This window comes from Micromys minutus (genome assembly GCF_963924665.1).
Source record: "Micromys minutus genome assembly, chromosome: 1".
NCBI lineage: Eukaryota > Metazoa > Chordata > Mammalia > Rodentia > Muridae > Micromys > Micromys minutus.
The window spans coordinates 13,255,556-13,280,374 of record NC_137969.1 but is presented as its reverse complement, the minus strand read 5'-3'; the positions used below and the strand labels follow the sequence as shown (position 1 = coordinate 13,280,374).

The window sequence follows — 24,819 nt, the reverse complement described above, 5'->3', positions numbered from 1 at the left end:
TAAATTAAGTTGAATTGACAAGTAAATGGACTTTCACCTCCAAAGAGGAGTTATATCCATAAAATCATTATGCTATTTTATTTTAATGGTATAATCATTATTATGTATCTATTATGTTTTGTCATGGATCCTAGAAACATTGATAGACACTATACTAAATCAGAATGATTTCTAATTGCATCCTTGTCTTTATAGCCATAGATCAATGTAGCTATCACTCTTAGCCAACAAAGCTTGTTTTTGCAGCAGACGAAGGTTATAACAGAAAATCAGAAGTGGCCAAAATGCAGAGAACAAGTAACCACTGATATCAGAGTATCTAAATCAAAAACATGAATGGAAACCTCAACCCCTCTAACTAAGACTCAAGAAACATCCTGGAAGAGCTGGTGGGAAGATTGTAAGGCCTAGAGGACCAGGAAGTCTATTGTCATATAGTGTCTTCTGTATAATGGCAGGGAAGCTGTACCTTTAAAATATCAAAAATGTAATTGCCCCAAGAAAGGGATGCACAATACTAATACAATTGTCATGTAGTTTTAGTTATTGTCTTATTGCTATGCTAAGATATCATGATTTAAACAACTTATGGAAGAAATAATTTATAAGGGGCTTACAATTTCATAGGATGAGCTCATGAACATATTGGCAGGAAGCATGGAAGCAGGCAGGTTGTTATGGCACTAGACAGTAGATGAGATTTCATCCCATAAGAAAATCTCAAAGCAGAAGAGAGAGAGAGAGAGAGAGAGAGAGAGAGAGAGAGAAGGAGAGAGAGAGAGAGAGAGAGAGAGAGAGAGAGAGAGAGAGAGAGAGAGAGAGAGACAGAGACAGGGAGGGAGAGAGAGACAGAGACAGAGACAGAGAGAGAGACAGAGACAGGGAGGGAGGGAGGGAGAGAGAGAGAGAGAGAGAGAGAGAGAGAGAGAGAGAGAGAGAGAGAGAGGACAGAGAGGCTGTGCCAGAGCCTGAGAAATACAGAGGAGGATGTTCTCAAACAACTACTGGACTGAGAATGGGGTCCCCAGTGGAGGAGTTAGAAAAAGGACTGAAGGAGCTGAAGGGGTTTGCAACCTCACAGGAAGAACAACAGTATCAATCAACCAGGCCTCCCAGAGCTCCCAGAGACTAACCACCTACTACATAGAATACATGGAGGCACCCATGGTTCCAGCAGTATGTGTAATAGAGGATGGTCCTATCAGGTATCAATGAGAAGAGAGGTCCTTGGCCCTGTGAAGGGTCAATATGCCAGTGTAGGGAAATGCCAGGGTAGGGAAGCAGGAGGGAGTCAGTGGATGGGTGAACATAGAGGTAGGGGGAGGGGGATGAGATAGGGGGATTCTAGAAGGGAAATAGGGAAAGGGGATAACATTTGAAGTGTAAGTAAAGAAAATATCCAATTAAAAAACAGAAAAAACAACAGGTTGAAAATTAAAGGTAAGGAGAAACAATAGAGATAAAAGCAAGTTAAGGAAATGAATTATAATTTACATGTAATTAAAAAATAAAAATTTAGATTTGAATTTGTTCATCCTAATTGTGAAGGAAATAAATAAAGAAGAATCTCTTAGTTAAGTACCAGAGACCCAGGAGGTGAGAGACCCTAAGGACTTAATGGGGGCGACCTTAGCTGAAATGCCCAACACTAGGGAGAGGGAACCTGAAGAGCCCACCTCCAGGAGAGAGACAGGGCCTCAAGCAGAGGACAGAGTTACTAATTCAGATTTATGACCCAGAACTGTTCCAGTCTAAAAGAAGGTCCAGGACAAAATTGGAGAAGAGACTGAAGGAAAGACAGTCCAATTATCAGTCTAACTTGGGATCTATCTCATGAGATGGCACCAAAGCCTGACACTATTTCTTATGCTCTGCTGTGCTTACAGATAGAATCCTGGTTTGGCTATCTTCTGAGAGGTCCTACCAGCAGCTGAATGAGACAGAAGCAGAAACCAAACATTGAACTGCAGTTGGAACTCCTATGGTTAAGTTAGGGTAAGTATTGAAGAAGCTTAAGGAGAAAGGTACCCCATAGGGAAACCAGCAGTCTAAACCTACTCAGACTCCAGAGAGCTCCCTGAGACTGAGCCACCAACTAGGAGCATACGTGGGCCAGTATGAAGTTCTGCACACAAATATAGCAAAAGTCTGCCTGGTCAGGCCTTACTCAGAGATGTGCTTAATCCTTGAGAGACTTGAGGCCACAGGGAATGGAGGGAGACTGGTGGGAGGAACACCCACTAATAGGCAAGGGGGAGGAGGAATGGGATGAGGAATTGTGGGAGGGGGACAAAATGGGGATAATGATTGGGATGTGAATAAATAAATAAACCGTGGCCATTTTTATAGCCAGGCAGGACTCCCAGTGGAAGGATAAGGACAGCCACAAAACCTTTGACCCAACATATTTCCTGCCTATGAGATGTGCAGGGACAAAGATATTGCAGAGTTGGTAGGGATGGCCATCCAATGACTGGCCAAAAATGAGACCAATTCCATGGGCAAGAATGAATCCCTGGCACTATTAATGACACTGTATTATGCTTGCAGAAAGAAGCCTAGCCTAACTGTCCCAAGAGGCCACCCAGCAGCAAAAACCAGTTGCAGGGACCCACAGGCAAATATTAGGTGGAGCTCAAGAGTCTTGTGGAAGAGTTGGGGGAAGGAATGAGGGACCTAAAGATGAAACGGACTTCACAGGAAGACTAACAGAGTTAAGGAACCTGGAGCTTTAAGGACATCCAGAGACTGAACCACCAACCAAAGAGCAAGCATAGGCTGGACATAGGTCCCCTGCACATATGTAATAGAAGTGCAGTTTGGTCTTCATGAGGATCTCCTAACAATTGCATCAGGGACTGTTCCTAAATCTTTTGCCTGCCTGTATATTCCGTATTCTTAACTGAGCGACCTTGTCATGCCTCAGTGGGAGAGGATGTACCTAGTCCTTCAGTTACTTGGTATGAAGGGGGATTTACCCAGTCAGGGGATTCTTCTTCTCAGAGGAGAAGGGAGGGAGAAGTGGGCAGAGGATCTGTTTTAAGGAGATACTGGTAGAAGTGGAGCTGATATTGAGATGTAAAGCAAATAAATAGATTAATTAAAAAGAGGACATGGAAAATTAGTGGTGACTAGACATAAATTTCTGAGGCACCGCAGATACAAAAAGCTTTTGATTGGACTCATTAGATTGACACAGTGAAATCAGTACCTAACAGAAATGAGTAGAGAAATATAGGCTCGCACAACATATCCTTACACAGCTCTGATATACAATTATATATTAACAGTCAACTAAGCTTTATGACAATGTCAATGTATATAATATATTTTTATTTACAGTGCTTTGATTTTTAAAAGAAGCAATGAATGTTAATAAAAAGAGGAAAGATGTCAGGACCAAGAAAAGAATAAAGGAAGGATGAGACTAAAGAGGGAAAAGGAAAGAAGGAAGAACAACTGGGAGGTAAGAGAGAAGGAAAGGGGGAAGAGTCTCACAGGAAAAAAAAATAAAAGAAAAGTAAGAAATGAGAAAAGAAAGAAGAGATAAATAAAAACATCAATTCTAAACATTATTCAAAGTAACACATCTAGAAAATAAAAGACTTAGGATGGACTTTAGCTTTTGCTCCTCCAAATTCCTCATATTTCTTCTGCACTACACTACTTTGACAGTATGTATTCCAGTTGTTGTTTGCTAAGGGCCAGCCTCAGCTTAGGAAGGGGGTCCTGAGGAAGGGATGTTTAGGAGAAGCAAAAGAACAACTTGAAGTCAATCCTAAGGTATAAGCTGAAAGCCATGTGTTCTGCTGGAGACAGCTGTCCAGAGATCTCCAGACAACTCATCAAAATAGCTCAGCTCTCATAGACCAAAGCCCAGTCTTTTATTTATATATCAATTCCATCATCCACCCCAGGTTTCCTTTTGATTATCCTGTGAATAAGCATTTTTATAATCTTAGCCTCTTGATTTTTAGGAAAGACAGAAGGTACATTTTTAACATGGTAAATAATTCAGAGATCTGCCTGCCTTTGTAAGTACAGACAATAAACTAGCTGGGTGGAATCATATCCTAAAATTAACATTCTACCATTTCTACCATTCCTGAGCCTAAACTCACTCTGGCCCATGCTGACATTGAACTCAGAAATATGTCTGCCTTTTTCTTTCTGACAAGCTGACTTATTAGTGCCTTTGTTCTTTTAGATTCATGAAGCCCCTCATATAATTCATATTGCATCCTTATATTTTGGAAAGTTGAGAAATCCTACTTATATATTTTTGAACTCATATTTTTAGAGTTCTTTTCCACAGCCTTAATAGTTCCCTTGAAGATCACAGCATTTACCATTTGCTAAGGACATTAGATATACCTCACTCCCTAGGCCTGTGCTGTCCTGATTTTTATAGAATCATTAACCTTGGAAGAGAGGTTATTTCCTGATAACCTTGGCAGAGAGAATCGTTCCTGAAGAAGGAACATAAAGTAAATTATGCACATTATTATATAAACAAGCTTCACACCTAGCAACTGTCCACATTTGTGGAAGTCCATGCCCTGCTGGCTGTGCTCCAGGGTCAGGGCCTGTGTCACGTTGTCCCTCCTATGGTGGCTATGCAGGACTTGGTACTTGTTATTATTTTTACTCTTGCTCTGTAATTATAGGATACAGCTGCCTAGTGGTTACTAGGATGACCTATGCTTGTGTCAGAAACCTTCAGTCCTTCTCTTGTGGTCACAATAATAATAAATCTATATAATGCGTTAATTCATTCCTCAGCTGAAGAAACTGAAAGTCAGAGAGGTTAAGAAGAGGGTCTGAGACACAGCCTGTGAATAGTTGATGGTAAGCTTAAAATCAAGTTCTTATATCTAACTCTCAACAGAGATGGGAGGGATTGGATATAGGTCCGCCATAGTTGAAAGACTGTCCTCTGTTTGGTATGATGGTACTTAACAAACCAACCACGTGTCCTAGAACCCCTCTGTACATATATATTTACTTCAGAGGCTTTGATCTTCAGATATGTTTTTTTTTAAAACTTGTAATACAGGGTTAGGAAAGCAATTAACTGAGCTGATGCATATACATACCTTCTGGGGACTATTGTAGCTATTGTAAGTACAATAATTATATACCACTTTAAGAGAATTAGTAATTATGATTTAATCCCCAGGCTGAGAAAATATAGAATTACCTAAAAATAATGTTTCAATTTGCATATGTTATAGGAGATATTATTGGCTCATTTCATCTCAGATCTCTGATTCCTTCACAGGTATAGACTGCAGTGGGGACACTGATGGGAGTCAGGGCCTGCCTAGTAAACTCCTTAAAGAATCACACAAAACTTAGGTCTCAATTCCAGCTTCTTGGAGAACGATGAGTCAATTCTTTGAGCCAGGTAACAGTTCCATTTGCACATTGCATTTTCTTTCACACAAATTGCTAAGCTTGGGTCACTGATTTGCTCAGTAACCCCCCCCCCCTCATTAAAGACTTACTAGAAACTATCTTAAGAAAAGTATAGCAAGGGAAGCTCCAAGAAAATTTACTGGGCCGGGGAGATTCTCTTTTATGACCCAGAGGATGTGGTAATCAGAATTTTTTAATGGCCGTTGAAGTTCCATCTAAGAGAAAACAAATCCAGTATTTCTTGCAGAAAAGCTATTGCTGTGTTTGGTTCTTTACTGGAGGGGAAGATAATTAATGTGGAGGTACATGTGGAAAAGGTGAAGTTAAAGGGTAATAGAAATTCTTAGCATACTGCCTTACAACTTTATGTCACTGAGTAAGCCAAGAGAGTTAAAGATTTCCCTGGAGGACAGAACAGTAAAAACTTCTTGCCATTACTGTACAGTAAAAGTTGATGAGGGGGAACACAGGATATCTTAGTCCTTTAAGCAGAATTTAGTAGATTTACTCTGTACATAGAATAAACCTCAACTAAAGTGAGAATGAAATAAACACTTGGTTTTATATCAATGCCCCTAATTCTTTAGCGATAAGCAAGGACATCTTTTTAAGAAGTTTACTTAAGATACCTGATATGAATCAAGACACAAGTCCATCTATAAAAAAAGAACCCAAGCTCAATTTTAACTTTGTGTAATTGACAGAAAGAATCAAAATCGTGATCCCCACTTGGGGTCTCTGACATCCAGCAGTCCCAGAAGAGGTATGCCGATTTTCACCAGCAGGAAAAGCAGCAGTGGCTGAAATCCTACTGCCAGGGGAATGACTGATGGGCATGGACAACTTATGGCAAAATTGACATAGCTGGCTACAACACGTGGGGATTAATTCTTCACAGCTGTGGGATGTCAAGCAAAATTGAAATCCAACCATCATGGTATCTGTTAAAGCCTATAAGTGCATATAAATCTCTAAACGATTACCTGGACCCACTGGAAAGGTCTCCATTAATGCCTGTTGTCAAGAGTTTAGTTGGAAACAGTGAAGGTTAGAAATAAATAATTTTCATGTGAACTAAGTCCATTATCCAAGAATAGTTTGAAAGAAGATAGTCATCACGCTAAATACATGATATAGTTCCCCTTTTGGCTCACAGCCAGAGGTGGCCAGAATAAGTGACTAGCCTTTGAATTTAACTTTAACAGTTTGCCCTTACTCTCCTTTGTTATCACAGTGTCTGGCCTATAATAATGTCTACTTAGACAACATTTACTTGTCATGGATTCAGAGAATGACTGATGTGGATGTTCGTTAATAGCTTAAAAATTCGTTCCAAAATATGGAAATTGCATCCATAAGGAAAACATTGCTATAATTTACTTAAAACTAGGAAAAGTGACTTGCTGAGAGACGGGTTATAAGTTTTTCTCTGATATTTTTTTTGTCAGGCTTCTCTACCTAGAAGGCTGCTAATCATTTTACAGAGCACTCTAGATCTCTCTTTCTGGAACATCCCCTAAGTTAAAAAAAAAATGGAGTCAGTTGCTGTGCCCCTGGTCACCTCCAGAACATTTTATGGTATTCCTGTTCATACATCTGTGGTCCCATCTTGAACCATATATGGAGAAACAGAATCACTACTGAAGCTGATAATAGTTGCCCAGGATGTGTTCTGCACGAAGACTAGCTGTGCCTATGCCTTCACTCTGGATTCCCAGACTTGTGGTATCAGGAACAGAGCTTAATATCAGATGAAAATATGAAAAAAATGGGATTATGCATTTTACTGAATCATGATTAAATAAGATAATAAGTGCTTTGACAACACCAGGCTCATTGAAGTGTATGCCAGTGTTATTTTTAATATCAAAATCACCTGGCTTTATGCCAAGCATAGGTGAACAGAATATCATGGAGTGATTGTCAATAAAAGATAAGGACATCTATAAGGAATGAGCACTTTTTTATTTATCTGTTTTATTTATGTCTCTTTGCTAGGTCTTCACATGGTTAGGTTGAAGTGAAGGAAATCATGAATGGACACTTGTATTCATTGACGGATTTTACATGCCCTTCATCCCAAATGCAAGTGTCTTGAATATCTCTTGACTTACATTCCTAAAGCAGTTTATAAAGAGTCAAGTGTAGTCATGGTAATAGTCATACTTATGCCATATGGAGCATTAGGCAGTATCTACAAAGTGGGCATAGTTGGCCTAATTAGTGTTAAATGACTTTCAGAAGCACTTTGACAGAATTAGGCACTGCCAGGAAAGCAATAGAGAATTTTGTCAGTTTATCCGTTATTCTGGAGCTGGCTTCAGCTCCTGTTCTGCCTCTTATGTGTTCTCAAACTAGAGCTAATGCCCCAAAAATGACTTCACCATAGCAGAGAATAGCTCCTCACAGACATATGTCATTATGAAAGATGCTTAGTGCCTGTCTACAATCACTGATGCTCTGATATAATGTGTTCATTAAATCAGCTAATATTGAAGACTCGATATGTTTGATATGTTAGAAATACAGCAATAAGCTTCCCTAAAGCAAAACAAACAAACACCAAACCAAACAGACAGATAGCACCAAGCACTAAAATCTGTTAGAAGGCAATAGTTTATTAAGTCAAATAACAAAACATTAAGGAGCAGAAAAGTTTGATAAAAATGGAAGAGACATGTGGTTTTATATAGAGTATTAGTTAGTCCTTTCTGTGACTCTAAATACTTTTGAACTTTCATATAAATCCTCTATTAAAGATTTTTATACTTTCTATGTATATTTTGATATTTGAAGAAACTTATTTCATGTACTCATGTTTTAAAATATATTTTTATATGTAATGATATTATAGCATATCATTTTTAAATACCTGCAATGAATACAAACTCTTCACATTAAAAATGCAATATTAAGAAAAGTAAAGATAATACCTGCATGACAAGTAAGATGTACACATTTATGGAATAAATATTTGGTATGGCAATAACCGGCAGCTCTTTACTTTGATGCCTGCTCTTTAAGTGGGAATCCATACCCAACAGGGTATATTCGGTCAATATCAGTCAATAACCTTTGGCTTAGGAAATGATAAACTCTAGGGTAGGATTAATTTGTGGATGTTGGAGGTGGTGTTTTGTTTGTTTTGTGTTTTTTTTCTTGGAACTCATTCTGTTAACCAGGCTGGGCTGGAACTTGGAGATCCACCTTTCACTGCCTTCTGAGTGCTGGAATTAAAGGTTTGAATCAACTCTACACTCTTGTTTAGTTAAATTGCCATAATATCAAACTTCTTTCTCAATATTAATGTTTATATACATAGTTGCATGCTTCCTTAGTTTTAATCATAGAAGCTACTTTCTTCACTGGAAAATAATGAATAAAAAGACCCACAGCTGCTCAAGTGCTCATGGTTGCTCGGAAAGACATTCATGACATCACTCTAAGGCTAGGGAAACATTGTGTAAGAGGAGGGAGAAAGAATGTCAGAGATGGAGGATAAAGAGCAAACTCAGAAATGCTATCTTCAGTAAGACACAGAAACTCAAGTCACAAACTCATACCTACTGTGGTTGCTTGTATATGATCTTCATGAGAATGGCCCCATCAATAATCAGGTATAGAAGATGGAGCTGCTTACAGGTTCCATCCTTTGTTGTTGAATTATTGGTAAACGATGAAGATTTTTGGGGGGAGAAGTAATTTCCTTTGGCTGACTATTCTCAGATGAGCCAACCAGACTCTAGCGAATAATAGTGCAAGATCAGCAAACAGATGGTTCTGGTTAAACTTAGTTACAAAACAGAAACAACCACACACACAAAATCTGTAAATCTGGGAACAGAACTTATAAGGAGGAAAGAGAAGGCCAGGCATAGAAAAGTAAGAGAAAGTTGGAAAGATTATCAAAATATATTACATATGTGTATAAAATTTTCAAAGAAAATATTTTAATACAAGTGACTCAACAATTCATATAGTTACTCAGGCATCATTCTTATTAATAGCCATAGTTCATATACTGATTATAGCAAAAAGTTATTGCTCTGATTTTTTAAAATGCACTGGAGCTGAAGATAAGCCCAAACTTTTCCTTATGATTCAATGTTTGGATGAAAGTTATGATTAATATTTGTTATGCTGGCTTGTGGCTCACAATGTTATTGACCTTGGGCAACATGGTTGTGACTGTCCTTAAAGAGCATAGTTGTTACCATGAAACTTTAAGTGCTTGAGATCAATTTGAAACACTAATTTTCATGCCCTTTGAAAGAAGAAATCTATTGTGGGGAATTTGAGATGGCAGAGAAAAGGGTCAAATGCAATTTTTAGTGATGTTAGAAAGAGAAAGTTTAGAAATTTCTCATTTGTTAACTTCAAGATGATGGTGATGATGATTTTAGATGGGGTATCTTTGAATAGTGCTGGCTGTCCGAGAACTTGATCTGTAGAACACTGTAGCAGTGAACTCGGAGATCTGCCTGCCTCTGCCTCCTGAATGCTGGGACTAAAGTTCTGTGCCACCGGTGCCTGAACAACATTTGTTTGTAAGAAAGAGAAGTAGACAGGAGACATCAAGACTGTTTAAATGTAACCTTCTTCACCAGATTTATCTTCATTCTTTATTACCATAGTTAATGGTGGAGACAGACCTTACCTACATTTAAATTTGGAAGGCTTAAGAAGTAGAGGGAGGGAAGGACAGCCATGGTTTCACAGTCTCTTCCCTAAAGCCCGTTTACTCCTGGGGATTTCTTCAGATCACTGTTGGTGTCTCAGAATTCATATATCGTTGGACACTCTGTCAGTGTTTCTGTGCAACACATGGCATTTCAAAATTCCCGTTATGCTGCCTGTACCAATAGTCTTTCTGTGACTCACTTTGCAACACAAAGGGTAAGTTTCTCAATGAAGAATGTGGTGCCATAGGAAAGGCTGCCTCTGATACCATTTGTAATAAAATGAGTGAGTCTCAGAGCAGGGAACAGATTATAGGGCTGCCATGAATCAAGACCCACTAAAAACACACTGCAGTGCATTCCTGAGCTTAAACTTCTTCAAAGAGGGGACATACCTTCTGCACAAACCTTATACCAGAGTTTGAACGTTAACCTACAGCACATTCAGGTGTCTCTGTGTTAGAGTAGAATAAGGACACCCATATCATGAAAAAAATGTCTCTAATGGCCTTAGAAAACCATTGACAGGAATAGTACCCGTTACTGGTAAATCTGTGAACTGAAAATATATCAACTAGGCGTGTCATCTCATGTCATCAGTTGGCTTACAAATACTTTTGCAGCTGCAGGATTTCTTTGTTGATTTTTCACTTTTTCTTGAGTAAATTCTATAAAATGGTAAGCTGTGTATTAGTTCTATTGTTGACTCACTGTAGGGGGTATATTCAGCAACACCGAGGCTAGATTACTACATCCGCATTAAAGTTATAGTCTGAAATCTTGCTCCTGCAATATTTTAATGAGGGACATATTCAAAGAGTGCTTGCTCTGTAATTGCAATGACTGTGAGGTAATGAACGGACTGATTCCCTTTGGGTCTCTTTAATTCTTCGCAGGAGTGGGAAGGAGTTAATCTTCTGTTTTCAGTCAAGTGAGGTTTAGAAGCCTGTACTAATTCTGTCTTCAGTGAACCAGTGGCGTTCAAAATGCTGGAAACAGTGAGAACAGATGTATCATTTGCGTACTCATTCAGGTGTGCCTAGTTTCTCATCATTTTTCATTTTCATTTCTAAATTGTTTAAATCCAGAATCCCATCATCAGCTTACATCACTGACACAAAATTGTTGATATCCTTTTGTTTATACATTGAAGAACTGCAAGACGGGTCGTTCGTAACTACAAATTGGCTGAACTATAAATTCACAAGTCTTGAATTGTGCACTATATGATCACGTCTGCAACTCAATTTCAAATGTACTAGCCTGATTTTATGACACTGGAGTATTTTAGTCCATAGTTTTTCTCATCACTGATTTAGTAGAAAAGTCTCTGCATTGTGACAAACATTACAATAAGGCAGCAAGAAAAACCACAACTAAACACTTCCGCTTCTAAAGGCTCAAATTTAATACCAGTTCTGGCACTGAGCAGCATATAAACTAGACCACTTACTTGTAATTTGATCAAATTGCATTATGTATGATAATAGATAGACAGGATAATTATTGACCCTTAGAATATGGCAGGACTGATTCTAATATAAGTACCGACACACATCTTCAAACTCAGCAAAATCACATTATGTTTGTGGCAAATTTTTTTCTTTTTACCATGATGCTCAGTACTTTGCCAGCAACAACTGTGTAAAAGATGGAACCCTTAACTGTTCGTTAGAAAGTCTGATGTATAACAATATGAGTTAGTGAGGACTTGTAATATAACAAGTTGAGGGTATACATTTCATTTCAAAATCATGGACAAACCTCAGAACTCTCTAAAAATGGTATTGTGATGACAGCATTCTATGATGATTCAGATAAGATCTGTAGCTTATGAATATTGACAAGGTTCAGAATGCTTTAATGATTTACTGTGGATTTACACTAAGTATGTTGATGTTTTTTAAACTCAGTGCTGTCCTCTCTTTATTCAACTGCTTTCAAAGATTCACAAAGGACTCTGGATAAGCCATTTGTTTATCTTAACCCACAACATAAGAGTTTGGATGAACTTTTGTATCTTCTTGCTCCAAATGCATATGATTCTTGATTCTAGACTTACTTGCGACATTAGTACGATGTCTCATTCCCTTACTTGAGATATGCCTTGGTATATTTGTGTAGGTTTTATTTTACTGGCATATACCTAAGGCATTGACTTCAATGAGAAAAGGTTTACTTTGGTTTTGTATTAAGAGGTTTTAGTTGTCCTCTGGCTTTTTTTTTAAGGTTCTATGCAAGGTGACAAAGGAAGATTCTCACCACTTAGAAGCCAAGGAGTAAAGACTATTAGAAGAATGGGAACAAAAAAGGAGGAACCTCCAAGGGTAAGCCACTGATGTCATCCTTTCTGAAGACAGTCTAGCCACCACATCTCCATAAACTTTTAGTAATGTTGTCAAGTCATGAACTCATCAATTTACTAATCAGTGATTAGGTCACAATCCTCCATATTCAAACTAGGGAGCAAATCCAACAGCTTGGAATATAGCTGACAGTACACAGCCTTTTTGGGTAACACTTCACATCCAAACCTTTTTTAAGCAGATGTATTTTTCTTTCCTTTTAAAAAAGATTTATTTATTCATATTAGGTGTATATATTGTGAGTACACTGTTTCTGTCTTCAAACACACTAGAAGATAACATCAAATCCCATTACAGATGGTTGTGAGCCACCATGTGGTTGCTGGGAATTGAACTCTGGATGTCTGGAAGAGCAGCCAGTGCTCTTAACCCCTGAGCCATCTCTCTAGTCCTCCATATCCAAACTTTTATGAATGTATTCCAACACCCACCCACTGCCTCCTGCCTCCCCACCCTGGCATTTCCCTACACTGGGGCATCAAGCCTTCACAGGACCAATGGCCTTTCCTCTCCTACAAGACCATCCTCTGCTACATAGGCAGGTGGAGCCATGGGCCCCTCCATGTGTATTGTTTGGTTGGTGGTTTAGCCCCTGGTACCTCTGAGGGTCTGGCTGATTGAGATCATTGTTATTCGTATGGATTGCAAACCCCTTCAGCTCCTTTAGTCCTTTCTCTAAATTCTACATTGGGGACCCAATATACAGTACAATGGCTTGTTGTGAGCATCTGCCTCTGTATTTGACTGACTCTGGCAGAGCTTCTCAGGAGACAGCTATATCAGGATCCTGTCAGCAAACACTTCTTGGCATTCACAATAGTGTGTGAATTTGGTGTTTGTATATGGAATGGATCCCGGCTTAGGCACTCTCTGGATAGCCTTTCCATCAGTTTCTGCTCCACACTTTGTCTCCGTCTTTCCTCCTGTGGATATTTTTTGTTTCCCCATCTGAAAAAGACTGGAGCATCTGCACTTTGGTCTTCCTTCTTCTTAAACTTTATCTGGTCTGTGAATTGTATCTTGGGTATTCTGAAATTTTGGACTAATATACACTTATCAGGGAGTGCATACCATGTGTGTTTTCTTTCTTTCTTTTTTTTTTTTTTTCTTTTTTTGTGATTAGGTAATGTCACTCAGAATATTTTCTAGTTCCATCCATTTGGCTAAGAACTTCATGAAGTCATTGTTTTTAATAGCTGAGTAGTACTCCTTGTGTAAATGTACCACATTTTCTGTATCCATTCCTCTGTTGATGGACATCTGTGTTCTTTTCAACTTCTGGCTATTATACATAAGGCTGCTATGAACATTGTGGAGAATGTGTCCTTGTTATATGTTGGAGCATCTTTTGGGTATATGCTCAGGAGTGGTATAACTGGGTCCTCGGGTAGTACTATATCCAATTTTATGAGTAATGGCCAGACTGATTTTCAGAGTGGTTGGACCAGCTTGCAATCCCACCAAAAATGGAGGAATGTTCCTCTTTATCTACATCCTCAGAAGCATCTGCTGCTACTTGAGTTCTTGATCTCAGCCATTCTTACTGGTATGAGGTAGAATCTCAGGGTTGTTTTGATTTTCATTTCTCTGATGAATAAGGTTGTTGAACATTTCTTTAGGTGCTTAGCTGCCATTCAATATCCCTGAGTTGAGAATTTTTTGTTTAGTTCTGTACCTCATTTTTAATAGGATTATTTGATTCTCTGTAGTCTAACTTCTTGAGTTCTTTGTATATATTGGATACTAGCTTTTATTGAATGTTAAGTTGGTAAAGACCTTTTCCCAATCTGTTGGTTGAACTTTTGTCCTATTGCCAATGTCCTTCCCCTTACAGAAGCTTCACAATTGTATGACATGCCATTTGTTGATTGTTGATCTTAGAGCATAAGCCATTGATGTTGTGTTCAGGAAAATTTCCCCTGTGCCCATGTGTTTGAGGCTCTTTCTCACTTTCTATTCTATAAGTTTCAGTGTATTTGTTTTGTTTGTTTGTTTGTTTGTTTGTTTTTGTGCAAGTCCTTCATCCACTTGGACTTGAGCTTTGTACAAGGCGATAAGAATGGATTGTTTGCATTCTTCTCCATGCTGAGCACCAGTTGAACCAGTGCCATTTGTTGAAAATGCTGTCTGTGAACATAGGTGAGTGGGTTAATGTCTTCGACTCTATTGCATTGATTTACCTTCCTGTCTCTGTACCAATACCATACCATTGTTACCATTATTGCTCTGTAGTACAGCTTGAGGTCAGAGATGGTGATTCCACCCAGAAATTATTTTATTGTTAAGAATAGTTTTCACTATCCTGGGTTTTTTTGTTATTGCAAATGAATTTACAAATTGTTATTTCTAACTCTATGAAGAATTGAGTTGAAATTTTGATAGGGATTGCATTGAATCTGCAGATTGCCTTTGGTAGTATGGCTATTTTTCCAATGTTGATCCTTCCAATCCATGATGGGAGATCAAAATGGGTGGATATAAAGTTAACTCAAAGAAATCAGTAGCTTTCTCTACGCAAAGGATAAACAGGCTGAGAAAGAAATTAGGGAAATGACCCTCTTCACAATAATTACAAATAATACAAAATACCTTTATGTGACCCTAAGCAAGAAAGTGAAAGATCTGTATGACAAAACTTTAAGTCTCTGAAGAAAGAGATCGAAGATCTCAGAAGATGGAAAGATTTCCAATCTAATTCTTTCTTATTGCCAAGATTGATGGGTTAGATTTTATGTTTGACCATAAGTGGAGCCTTTTTTTTTTATAAGAAAAGCACATTCTAATTAAAAAGGAAGGAAAATGGGTAGAGCATTTTCAAGCTGCAAGGGTTGTTGCCCGCTCTGAGTTAAACTTCCATATCCACTGCAAACACATTCACCAGGTTCAGTCCAGTCACCAGGTTTCAATAATGCAGAGCTTCTTAGTGTTTGCCTTCAAAATACCCCAGATCAACAGCACTCACAGCATCCTTCTGTGCTGTTCAGATAAAACAGTGATGTCAAATAACTGTAAAGTCTCCACATGCCAATAAAACAGGTGAATCTCTGCCATCTCTTCACAAAACCAGCACACCTTATATAAACATCAAGACAGTTAAAGCAATTTATAGTGTCTGACCAAAAGTTATTTCTGTACAATTCTAACCTAAAAAAAATGTAATGGTAAATATATAAGCACCGTTGTGTGTGAAGATTATATTACATAATTTTTCAAATACCAAAAAAACTATAAAGCTGAAGTATTATAAAAGAATAACATAGATATTAAATATTTATGAAGGCTTTGTAATCTAATACAGAAATATTGATGTTCTAATATTGAATTTAAAGTTATACAAAAAGGCCTAAGAACTACAGAATTATTAGGTTTACAGGATAAACAAAGGATGATCCTGCTGCTGTATGCCAAATATATCCTATTTCTTACTTTTTGTGCTGCATGCCAGATAAGAATTGTTTTATATATAAGTAACTAAAACACAACTTTAAAAGGATTTCATGTTATGTAAGGATTTTGTGGAACTCTAACTTAAGCATTCATAAACATTTTTGTAGTAGCTGTTTGCTTATATATTGTGGATAATCATTTTTTTGTTGTTGTTGAAACATTGTGTTAGGCTATATGACCTACAAAACCTAATACACTTAATTTAGAAAAACAGGGCCTATAAATACTTTGGAATAAAGTTCAACAGATGAAGGACTTCACTATACTTGGAGGTCTTGTAAGACTTTCAGATGGTCTGGTCTTTCAGCTCCATTTAATAGCTCAATGGCAGTTACATTATTGTCTTTGAACAAGCAGTATCAATGAAGACACTGTCAGCAATGCAAGGACTGAGACAACACCATTACCTCATTGATTCAGAAATTCAGAAAAGAATGTGGGGATTTTCAGTCTAATAGGCTGTCTTAGGAAACATCTGAAGACCTAGAACCACTGGCCTAGTATCTGAGATGTGGACAGGTCATATTATCTAACATAGAAGAGAAGGCGTTCATAGGCTCCTTCTTAGGGATGAGATACAACACTCAATATTTCCCTTACTGTTTTGCATTCTCCACAATATCTTGGAGACAAGGCATGCTCATCCCCATTTTTAAGAGAAAGGGACTGGAATCCATTCTAGAAATTTAGCAATTTGGATGGAATTATTGAATTGACTTTAAAAACCAAACCTTCAGAAAAGCACCTTCATACAGGCAAAGGCTAGGGAATGGGTTTGTGGAGAACCAGGAAGTGGGAATCATTTGCAATGCAAACGAATGAACGGAGGTATAAAGAAAAACTTTCAATCAGAAAAAAAGAAAAGAATATTATTTTACCCAACAAATAACACCATCTCTTTATTACTAACTACAGCTTTCACTTCTGTTTACTTTCCATTACTTGTGGAAGAGATTAAGACAACTTGTGGGAGATTCACTCTGTCTTTCTACCAAGGTACTCTGTAGACCAATGCACTACTTCCTTAAACACTCTTCAAAGGTCCTCACTACAGAGTCTAAACCCATTAGTACTGTCTAATATTCTCTTTCCTGAGATGGTCTACATTCTCTGTGCACTACATCTCCCTCCACTGAGCAATGACCTCAAATTATTCATCCACGGGTACAGTTTCCCTGATGCTCTCTACTTATGCCAGGGACTCAGTGGGGGGAAACTCTCACTTTATATGTTTATGCTCACCATCCAGTAAAGGCTAAGCTCTTCTGAAAATGAGTCAAATGGAATCATAGTCCCAAGGCAAATCAGTTTGAAACCCTTGCCATATCCAGCGAAGACGCCTGGTATTTAACTATTCTACAAACCTATTTATTGTTCATGCCAATATGGCTATTAAAAGAGAGCGTAGGAAGCTGCCATTTATAAGAATTTATAATCGATATTTCTATCTTTTGCACCAGTATCTACCTTTAATCTTTTAAGGCCCACTGAGGTTTCAAATATCACCCCCTTCATTCAAGCACCTCTTCACTCAGCAACCTAGCAACCAGGAGAGGGCAGGAGAACTCTAGTTTATTTTCTAGGTTTGCTTATTTTTTGTACAGAAAGTTATTTTTCCATTTTGCCAAAGTAGTTTATGAGCCATTTGTTCTCTAAGGAATTTGAAAGCTCCTTAAGGACATGGAGACATCAAGCTGTCTTCAATTCCCCTCCACACAGTAGGTGCTTCATGCATGTATGTTAAAGTGCAGCTATAAACCTCAAATGCTTTCCCATTACAGAACTGGGAGGATTACTTTTCTATCCAAATCAAAGTCCATCCGAGTCAGGAGGCCGCAGCTCACAGCTAGATAGTTCCGCTCAAATTACTTCCCGGGTTTCTAAGTTCTAAAGAATCGCAAAATTGGGTGTGTGGGGAATTTTGCTATGAAATCTCACTCTCAGGAAAATAAATCACCAAAATTGTAATCAGCTAATCAACAATTCTGAGGTTACCATGGCCACTTGAAAGTGGCACTGGAGGTTTTGGATTGCACTCAGTGCATGCACAAATTATGTTCATGCTATTTGTGTGTGTGTGTGTGTGTGTGTGTGTGTGTGTGTGTGTGTGTGTGTGTGTGTAAAACAGTGCTAAACACCATGGATCATCAAAACTAAGAAGAAATAAGTCTGTGTCTCTTCTTCACACATTCCTGTTGTTCCAGGAACCCCATATGGTGCACCAGGCCCCTGTGCTTCCATGGTGATGTTATGTCACCGGTTGCTTTGTATATATATATAGTACTTGCTTAGGCACCTTCCTTGCATATAAATTTGATAGGTTTCTCTTTATCAATACCAAGAAAGCTTAATGGAAACTCCACCTTGCCCAACTTTGAATGCTTCAGAACATTCCATTTGGATTTAGCTACACTCTGTATGGAATATCTTGCTTACCTAGATTTGACATGCTTTATTATAGGAAGTGTTACAGTTTGTTTACCTGGTCTCCAGTTTCAATTAAGAGTTCATTAAGGTGGGAGGTGATCTTCGATTAATCATATAGAATACATAATGTAGATATCTGATCAAGAAATATTGAAGGACACTATTGCTGAAAACAGGTGTCCGAACACAAGTCATCAAAACTAGCTGAGGCATATACAGTGGTTTACCATTGTGTTTTTCTCTACTTTCTTATAGAAAAGTCTCTAAACTGTGCAGAACAGTAGAAGTTCCTGAAAGATGTCAGGTATATCTATCAAAATTCTTTAGCCTCTCCTCCATAGAACTGCAATGTCAAGAACTATGAGCTGTGTGTTCCACACTTATCTTGTAAGTAAGATGTTTAAACCAAGCGTCCTTGAAATGAAAGAAGTGCTGTTCATAACAGCTGCAGGAAACAGATACTGTATTAATTGGGAATTTCTTCAGAAACTGGGAATCACTAGCCAGCTCTGAGCATTGGGTAGTTGAGGGATGTGTGGAGAAAATTCTATGGCCTTTTATCATCTCCCTCATGTGAATTATAAACCGTTTAGCTAATTTCTCTGTTCTGAACAAACTTTTACCTATTCTCTTGATAATCTGTATGAATTATTTGTTATCCTCTATTATTTCTTCAAAGTTGGAACATTGGAGTGAATGGCTCTTAAGGCTTAGGGGACATTTATAACTGGAACCAATGCTAGGCAATCTTATCATCTCCAGCTCAATGTGCTATAAGATTCTTTTCCTCTAACCCATGTAAACCACCCAGCGTCTGGGCTTAGGAATCCAGCTTTAGCAATTTGTTCAAGCAGGAATTCTCTTCTCCAACTTGAGAACTTGGTTTTTCACTTCTAGGTGCTGTGCAGTAGGTTTGCTTGTTTGTTTGTTTTCCCCCTTTTCAAAAAAAAAAAAAAAAAAAACTTCCACAGAACTCTTTAAAAAATTTCCACCTCAATGCTGCCTCCAAGGAGCGATGCTTAGGTTTAGGCTCAGAATTGGATTTCTCTTATCTTCTTTGTTAAGGATTCTGCTACCAGTACAATGTGAGGTTCTCTAAGGGAAACTTCCATTAATTTTCACTTTCCGTGTCCCGTCATCTCAATGAAAACTCAACAGAGGACACTAAGCATCCAGCATCCAGAATGCAATGTGATGGTGGCGCTATACTGAGGTTTGAAATTATACCCTTCTTATATTCTCACTATTTCTTTTCTTTCAGAGTGGCCATGTATAAAATCTCGAATAGTGATATTTCACTAATTATGTTATTATATAAATATTGTTACTATGTTATTCTATGAACATGCATAAGTGTCTCGCATGTATGTATATCTGTGTACCACCTTCATGCACACTGTGCCCTTGAAGGTTAGAAAAGCATTTTAGAATTTCAGACACTCATGGGATGTGTGAGCTGTGAATAAAACCGTGTCCTTACTCTTAGCCATGGAGGTATCTCTCCAATCTATTACTCACTTTTAATATTCTTTACCAACTTTCAGATTCTTAAACAGTGCATCGAAATTGAATTATGTTTAACTCAACTTTGTCTAAATTGAAAACCTATTTTAAAAAGAATAGTGTCTCAACACTGGTATTTCTGACTGGCTCTCACAAACTGGATATATTATGGGTCATTTTATTTGTGTCACCATCTCAGTGAATGCTTACAATCTGTGTTGGCATAGCCATTGTCTGGCTTTTGTTTTTTGTTTGTTTGTTTGTTTGGTTGGTTGGTTGGTTTCTGGTTGGTTTTTGAGACAGGATATTTTTATGTAGCTCTGGCTGTCCTGGAACATGCTATGTAAACCAGGCTGGGTTTCAACTTGGAGAAATTTGCCCGCATCTTCTCTTGAGTTCCCAGGCATATCCTACCATATTGTGTACGTCTCTGCTTTCAAGAATTTACAGGTACAAAGAATGAACATAGTATCTCATGGCTCTAACTGTAGCTACCTTTATCCTTGATCTACAACTTGGCTGGCAATGATAAAACATGGCTGCTTCTATCTTTGCTTAGCTACTGTCATATTCTGAAGAAGTTTATGTAGGAAGCCACAGCTACAGCTGTCATATTTGTCTTGAGTTTCACTACCACTGAACTCTATATGGATTTAGCATTTAGTATTATGGGATATAAGCCAATGATGGTTAAAATTTGATGCAGAATTTAGAAAGATGCTTAGGCGATTATTTGGTTTGTTATTCTAATCTGTACTGAGGGTTAGGAGTCTTAGCATGCTTGGATCCCATGCTGAGGTTGATAACAAAGCTTTGTTTAAATCAGTTGGCTGCTGCATGATCTTATTTTCTTTGAGTATATTTCTCCCTGATGATTTAATAAGTCTTAAGAGCCAATTCAAGACTAGAAAATCTCTCTGTGAATGTTTTTATTTATTCTCCTTACATTTGTTAGTAGAGGGCAGCACAACAACAGCGGGTCGTGGTAAGGTAAGAAGGGCACTCAGTAGTATTTGACTTGGGTCTTCTTTCTGCTTCCAGATGGTTTGGTTTTTGACAGCTCATGTACCGTGTCATAATTTTATTCATTATCTATATAAACTGAGAGTTTTAGATTGGACTAACATGATGAAAATATATTTCAGGAAACAAAAAGATTGATCTATACCAAATGACTTGGGGTCTTACATTACTTATATATACTGGCATTGTGCATAATATATAGACTTCTTTATTGAATTCAAGTTCATCTCGGATTACTACACATCACATATAATATTTATAAATATGTAGGTATACCTATTTTTATGGGTCCATAGAAATACTCAAGGACATGAATGGCTATAACTTGGGTATTCATCTCAAGGTTTCAAATACATTCTATATACTTCAAATTAACTCAAAATGTATTAGCTCTATTAGAAAGAGTTAGGTTTACAATTTTATTAGCAAAATTTTGAAACTCAAATTTAAAGCATTAGTGCCAACACCTAATTTAACTGATTTAAAACTTAAAACCTGAATCATTGCCAGGTGTCTTTAGCTTGAGATTTTTTTCTTCTTTTTGTTTTTGGAAGGGTTCTGGTTTTATTTTCTTTGTCTACTAGACTTCAACAAGGGAGCTACAGTTTATTGATTGAACAACTGAAATACAATTGGTCTAATTAGAATCATGAGTTGTAAAAGTCAAGTGGCTTCACTAATTCTCCAAATAGCTTGAGAATTTCAACTGTGAACTTTCTATACTGATTGCCAATGATGGAAGAACTACTTTATGTCTTAGAGCATTAGGAAGGTTGATATCCCCCAATATCACAATGGTGCTTCTCTGCTTTGGTACCCAACTTTAAACCAAGACCCCTTGATCATAACATGGTAACTCAGAGGACACCATATGCAGAGAAAAAATACTAATAGGTAACTAGCATGATATCCATGTATATTATTCTTAGTTTAGAAATTGAAATTATTCTACTTGTATTTAAATAAGACCTGCTAGTCTATTGAATCAGAATTTTGAGAGAATTCGAAACTGTTATTTAACATACCAAAAAAAAAAAAAAAAAAAAAAACCTTATGCGATTTTTTTCCAATTAGAAGTTAAATAAAATTAGCAAACTAACTTCTTGCCTGAAAACTTTGGAAAGATTTGGGCTTAACAACATTATTGAACCTATTTTGTAGGGGGAACTCCAAGGTTTTAATCTACTGACAAATATTAACATATTATGAGAAACAACATGTATAGCAGATGTAACTGGGAATGATGTCATCTTGTGTTACAGTGTGGAAAGTTAAATATTCCCATGTCCTCATCATATACAGTGTGAGAAGTGATTGTTCATAGTTCAGTATATGTAGCTGGAAGAAATTTGAGGTAGGACCCGAGAGCTTGTGTAAAGAACTGGTATCAGCTGGTTTAAGTTAAAGTATGTTATTGCAAAGTATGTTATTTCAAAGTATGTTATACAGTAGCTATCATGTGTGCACATGTGTGCTTGTATAACTATGTACATGTTTATATATGTATAAGTATGTATATATACATATATGAATATTCAAATAATTAAAAGCAAAGTTAATCAACGTTTTCCTTGAATAACCAATATTTCAATAATAAAATTGACCTTAGAATAATAAAGATGAGATTGCTATTAGATAAAATATCAGAAGCACCAGCTATACTGTGGGCTGTTTCCTGTTCAGGAGACAAATGATTAAGGTGGCTCACTGGAGGATGTAGAGAACACACTTGCAAATTAGATCTTCAACACACTATTTTGCTGAGCACCCATTAACCCCATTTTACACCATTTCATATCATAATCAACAGCCCAGCTCCACCCCAGCCAGTCCTAACTAACGACAGGCAAACACATTATTTCCCTCACAATTCCCTCCAAGGGGAGGGATCACCAGTAACCTCAAGGTGTGGTAACCAAAATGAACTTGACAACCAAAAGCAAGCATTCGTTGTGTCACATTTAACCCACAAAAAATCCCCTATATCCAAATAACCGATTTCAAACAGAAAGAGGAGGCTACAGATTCCTTCCCTCCCAGCATCAGCTTTCCAGGTAAACAGAAACGAACTGTCCAGGTGCTAGGCTGCTCTCTGTGTCAAGCATGCATATTTTAAAACTTTTGCTTTGGACATTAAAGCCTTTGCAACTTCTGCAGCATTTGCAACCAGTTCAGAACCAGACCTGACCAAGCGCACAGACTGGGAGCGACCACTTTACCTTCCGAAAAATCAATCAGTCCCAGCAAATGAAGCAGCTTCAGAGACGCACATATAATCACAACAATACCCACTGTTTGCAGTCCTTCCGACTCCCACTCTAGAGTCAGCATCCTCTAAGCAACTCAGAGCATCCCAGCCTCAGGACCCCTTTGGTGTGGAGGGAGTTAATTAGAGAATCCGAGCAATGTCTGGCTTGGAACAAAGACTCGCAAGGGGGGAAAGTGAGCAGCAGCTCCTCACAGAAGAACAGAGCCAAGCAGGCGGCCCCCCGGGGTGAGGACCGACCTGGGCTAAAGTCCAGCCTCCCATGCTGATGCTTGCATTTGCTTCTAGGGGTTCAGCTCAACCACAGCGCATTCAGGCTCCAGACCCTGCACTGCAGCCGGCAGGTGGGTGTTCTGAGTTCAGAGCTGAGGGAGAAACATCTGTTGGAGAACACAGACTTTGCAGGGTCCACGAAGAAGGGACACCACCAAGGATCTCGTCCCGGAGAGCTAGCACTCCACTCGCTGATGCTGTGGGGCTGGGCAGGGCTGTGTGAGCTAGTTTGCTGCCTGGGAGGCTCAAGTGTCCCTTTTCTGCTTCAGCCTTCTGCTTTTGCTTCCAGGAGCTTCCTCTGGGAAAAGCCTCAGCCTGCTCTCTGGATATGGGATGGGGGTGGCGGTGGAGGGACGGAAGGGAGTTTTCGTAAGGGGTTGGTGCCAAAGTCCCCGAGAGTACTCAGTGTTTCCTGGAGAAAACTACAATAGCAAAATAATCCAAGCCAACTCAGCTCTTTCACTCTGTCCAGCTGTACTGGCCCCTAAGCACACTACAGAATGACCTACGGTGTCCTTGCGGTTATATAGCACCAGGGATAAAGGGCAGAACATAAGCGTCCTATTCAGTGCCTGCTTCTTGGAAGGTGGGCATCACTCTGAAGTCTAGACTGTTTCTGCCAGGCAAAGTTTCCCAAACTTCCTTAATAGTTTTTTTTTTTTTTTTTTTATTTAAATCATGGGGCTTACTTAAAAAAAAAGAATTCAAGTCCTTTTCTTAGGAGCCCGGTTCAAAATATGCTGGGAGTGTGCTTTAACTCAGGTTATCCAAATCAACCGGAAATCCTGGTCTGCACTTAGCCCCCTATCCTTCACCAAACTACTCCAAAGAGGCAACTTCAAGGGAATGTTCCGGAATCTGGGTCATGCCAGGACCACAGCGGCTCAGTCACTCAGTCAACTTTTCTCCACTCAGCCAAATTCCAGGCCAGCGATGCTGGATGCTGATACCAATGCAAAGAGAATCAAGACAGAAACTGGGGACACCTGTAGCTCCCTGGGATCCAGGAAGGTTCCCCAGCCTTCTGTCAGGCCCCTAGGAACTCACTTTCTGCCTCTGTGTTCTACAAGCTTCTGCAAGACACTCGACTTGGTTTAAAAACATTTCCATGGTTGAATTTGGTGTCGCGATAGTTCATTAAAGCTCCCAATTTAAAGGGAAGTGTGGGAAATAACTCTGGCTCCAATAACAGTTAATTTACTAAGCTGTTAGGGTAGGCTCAACCATATTACAAAGTAACAAGAATTAACTCACTCCCCACAGCCCAGTGAGATAGGTATTTTGTTCATCTTCATTTTACAGGCTAAGAACCAAGTTGCCAGCATCATGACTGGAGAGCATTAGGTATCCGTGCAGTTACTCCTTAGTGTTTATCCACCTGTCACTATCAGCTCTGAATACCTACTGCCAAAATGAT

At 38.5% G+C, this 24,819-nt stretch overlaps 1 protein-coding gene across 6 annotated transcripts in view; it reads right to left on the bottom strand.

Annotated features, from left to right (window-relative positions):
* KCNIP4 (potassium voltage-gated channel interacting protein 4) overlaps positions 1-24,819 on the bottom strand; it is a gene marked incomplete at both ends in the record, with an annotated part of 1,073,131 nt that overhangs the window by 170,821 nt on the left and 877,491 nt on the right. For 2 of the 6 annotated variants that reach the window (XM_080938591.1, XM_080938593.1), the window contains one exon: positions 23,083-23,194. The exons of the other annotated variants lie outside the window; for them this stretch is intronic. In XM_080938591.1, the coding sequence (XP_080794717.1) occupies positions 23,083-23,194 (112 nt within the window). Of the gene's footprint in view, positions 1-23,082; positions 23,195-24,819 lie in introns of those variants that run through there. 6 annotated transcript variants of the gene reach the window in all.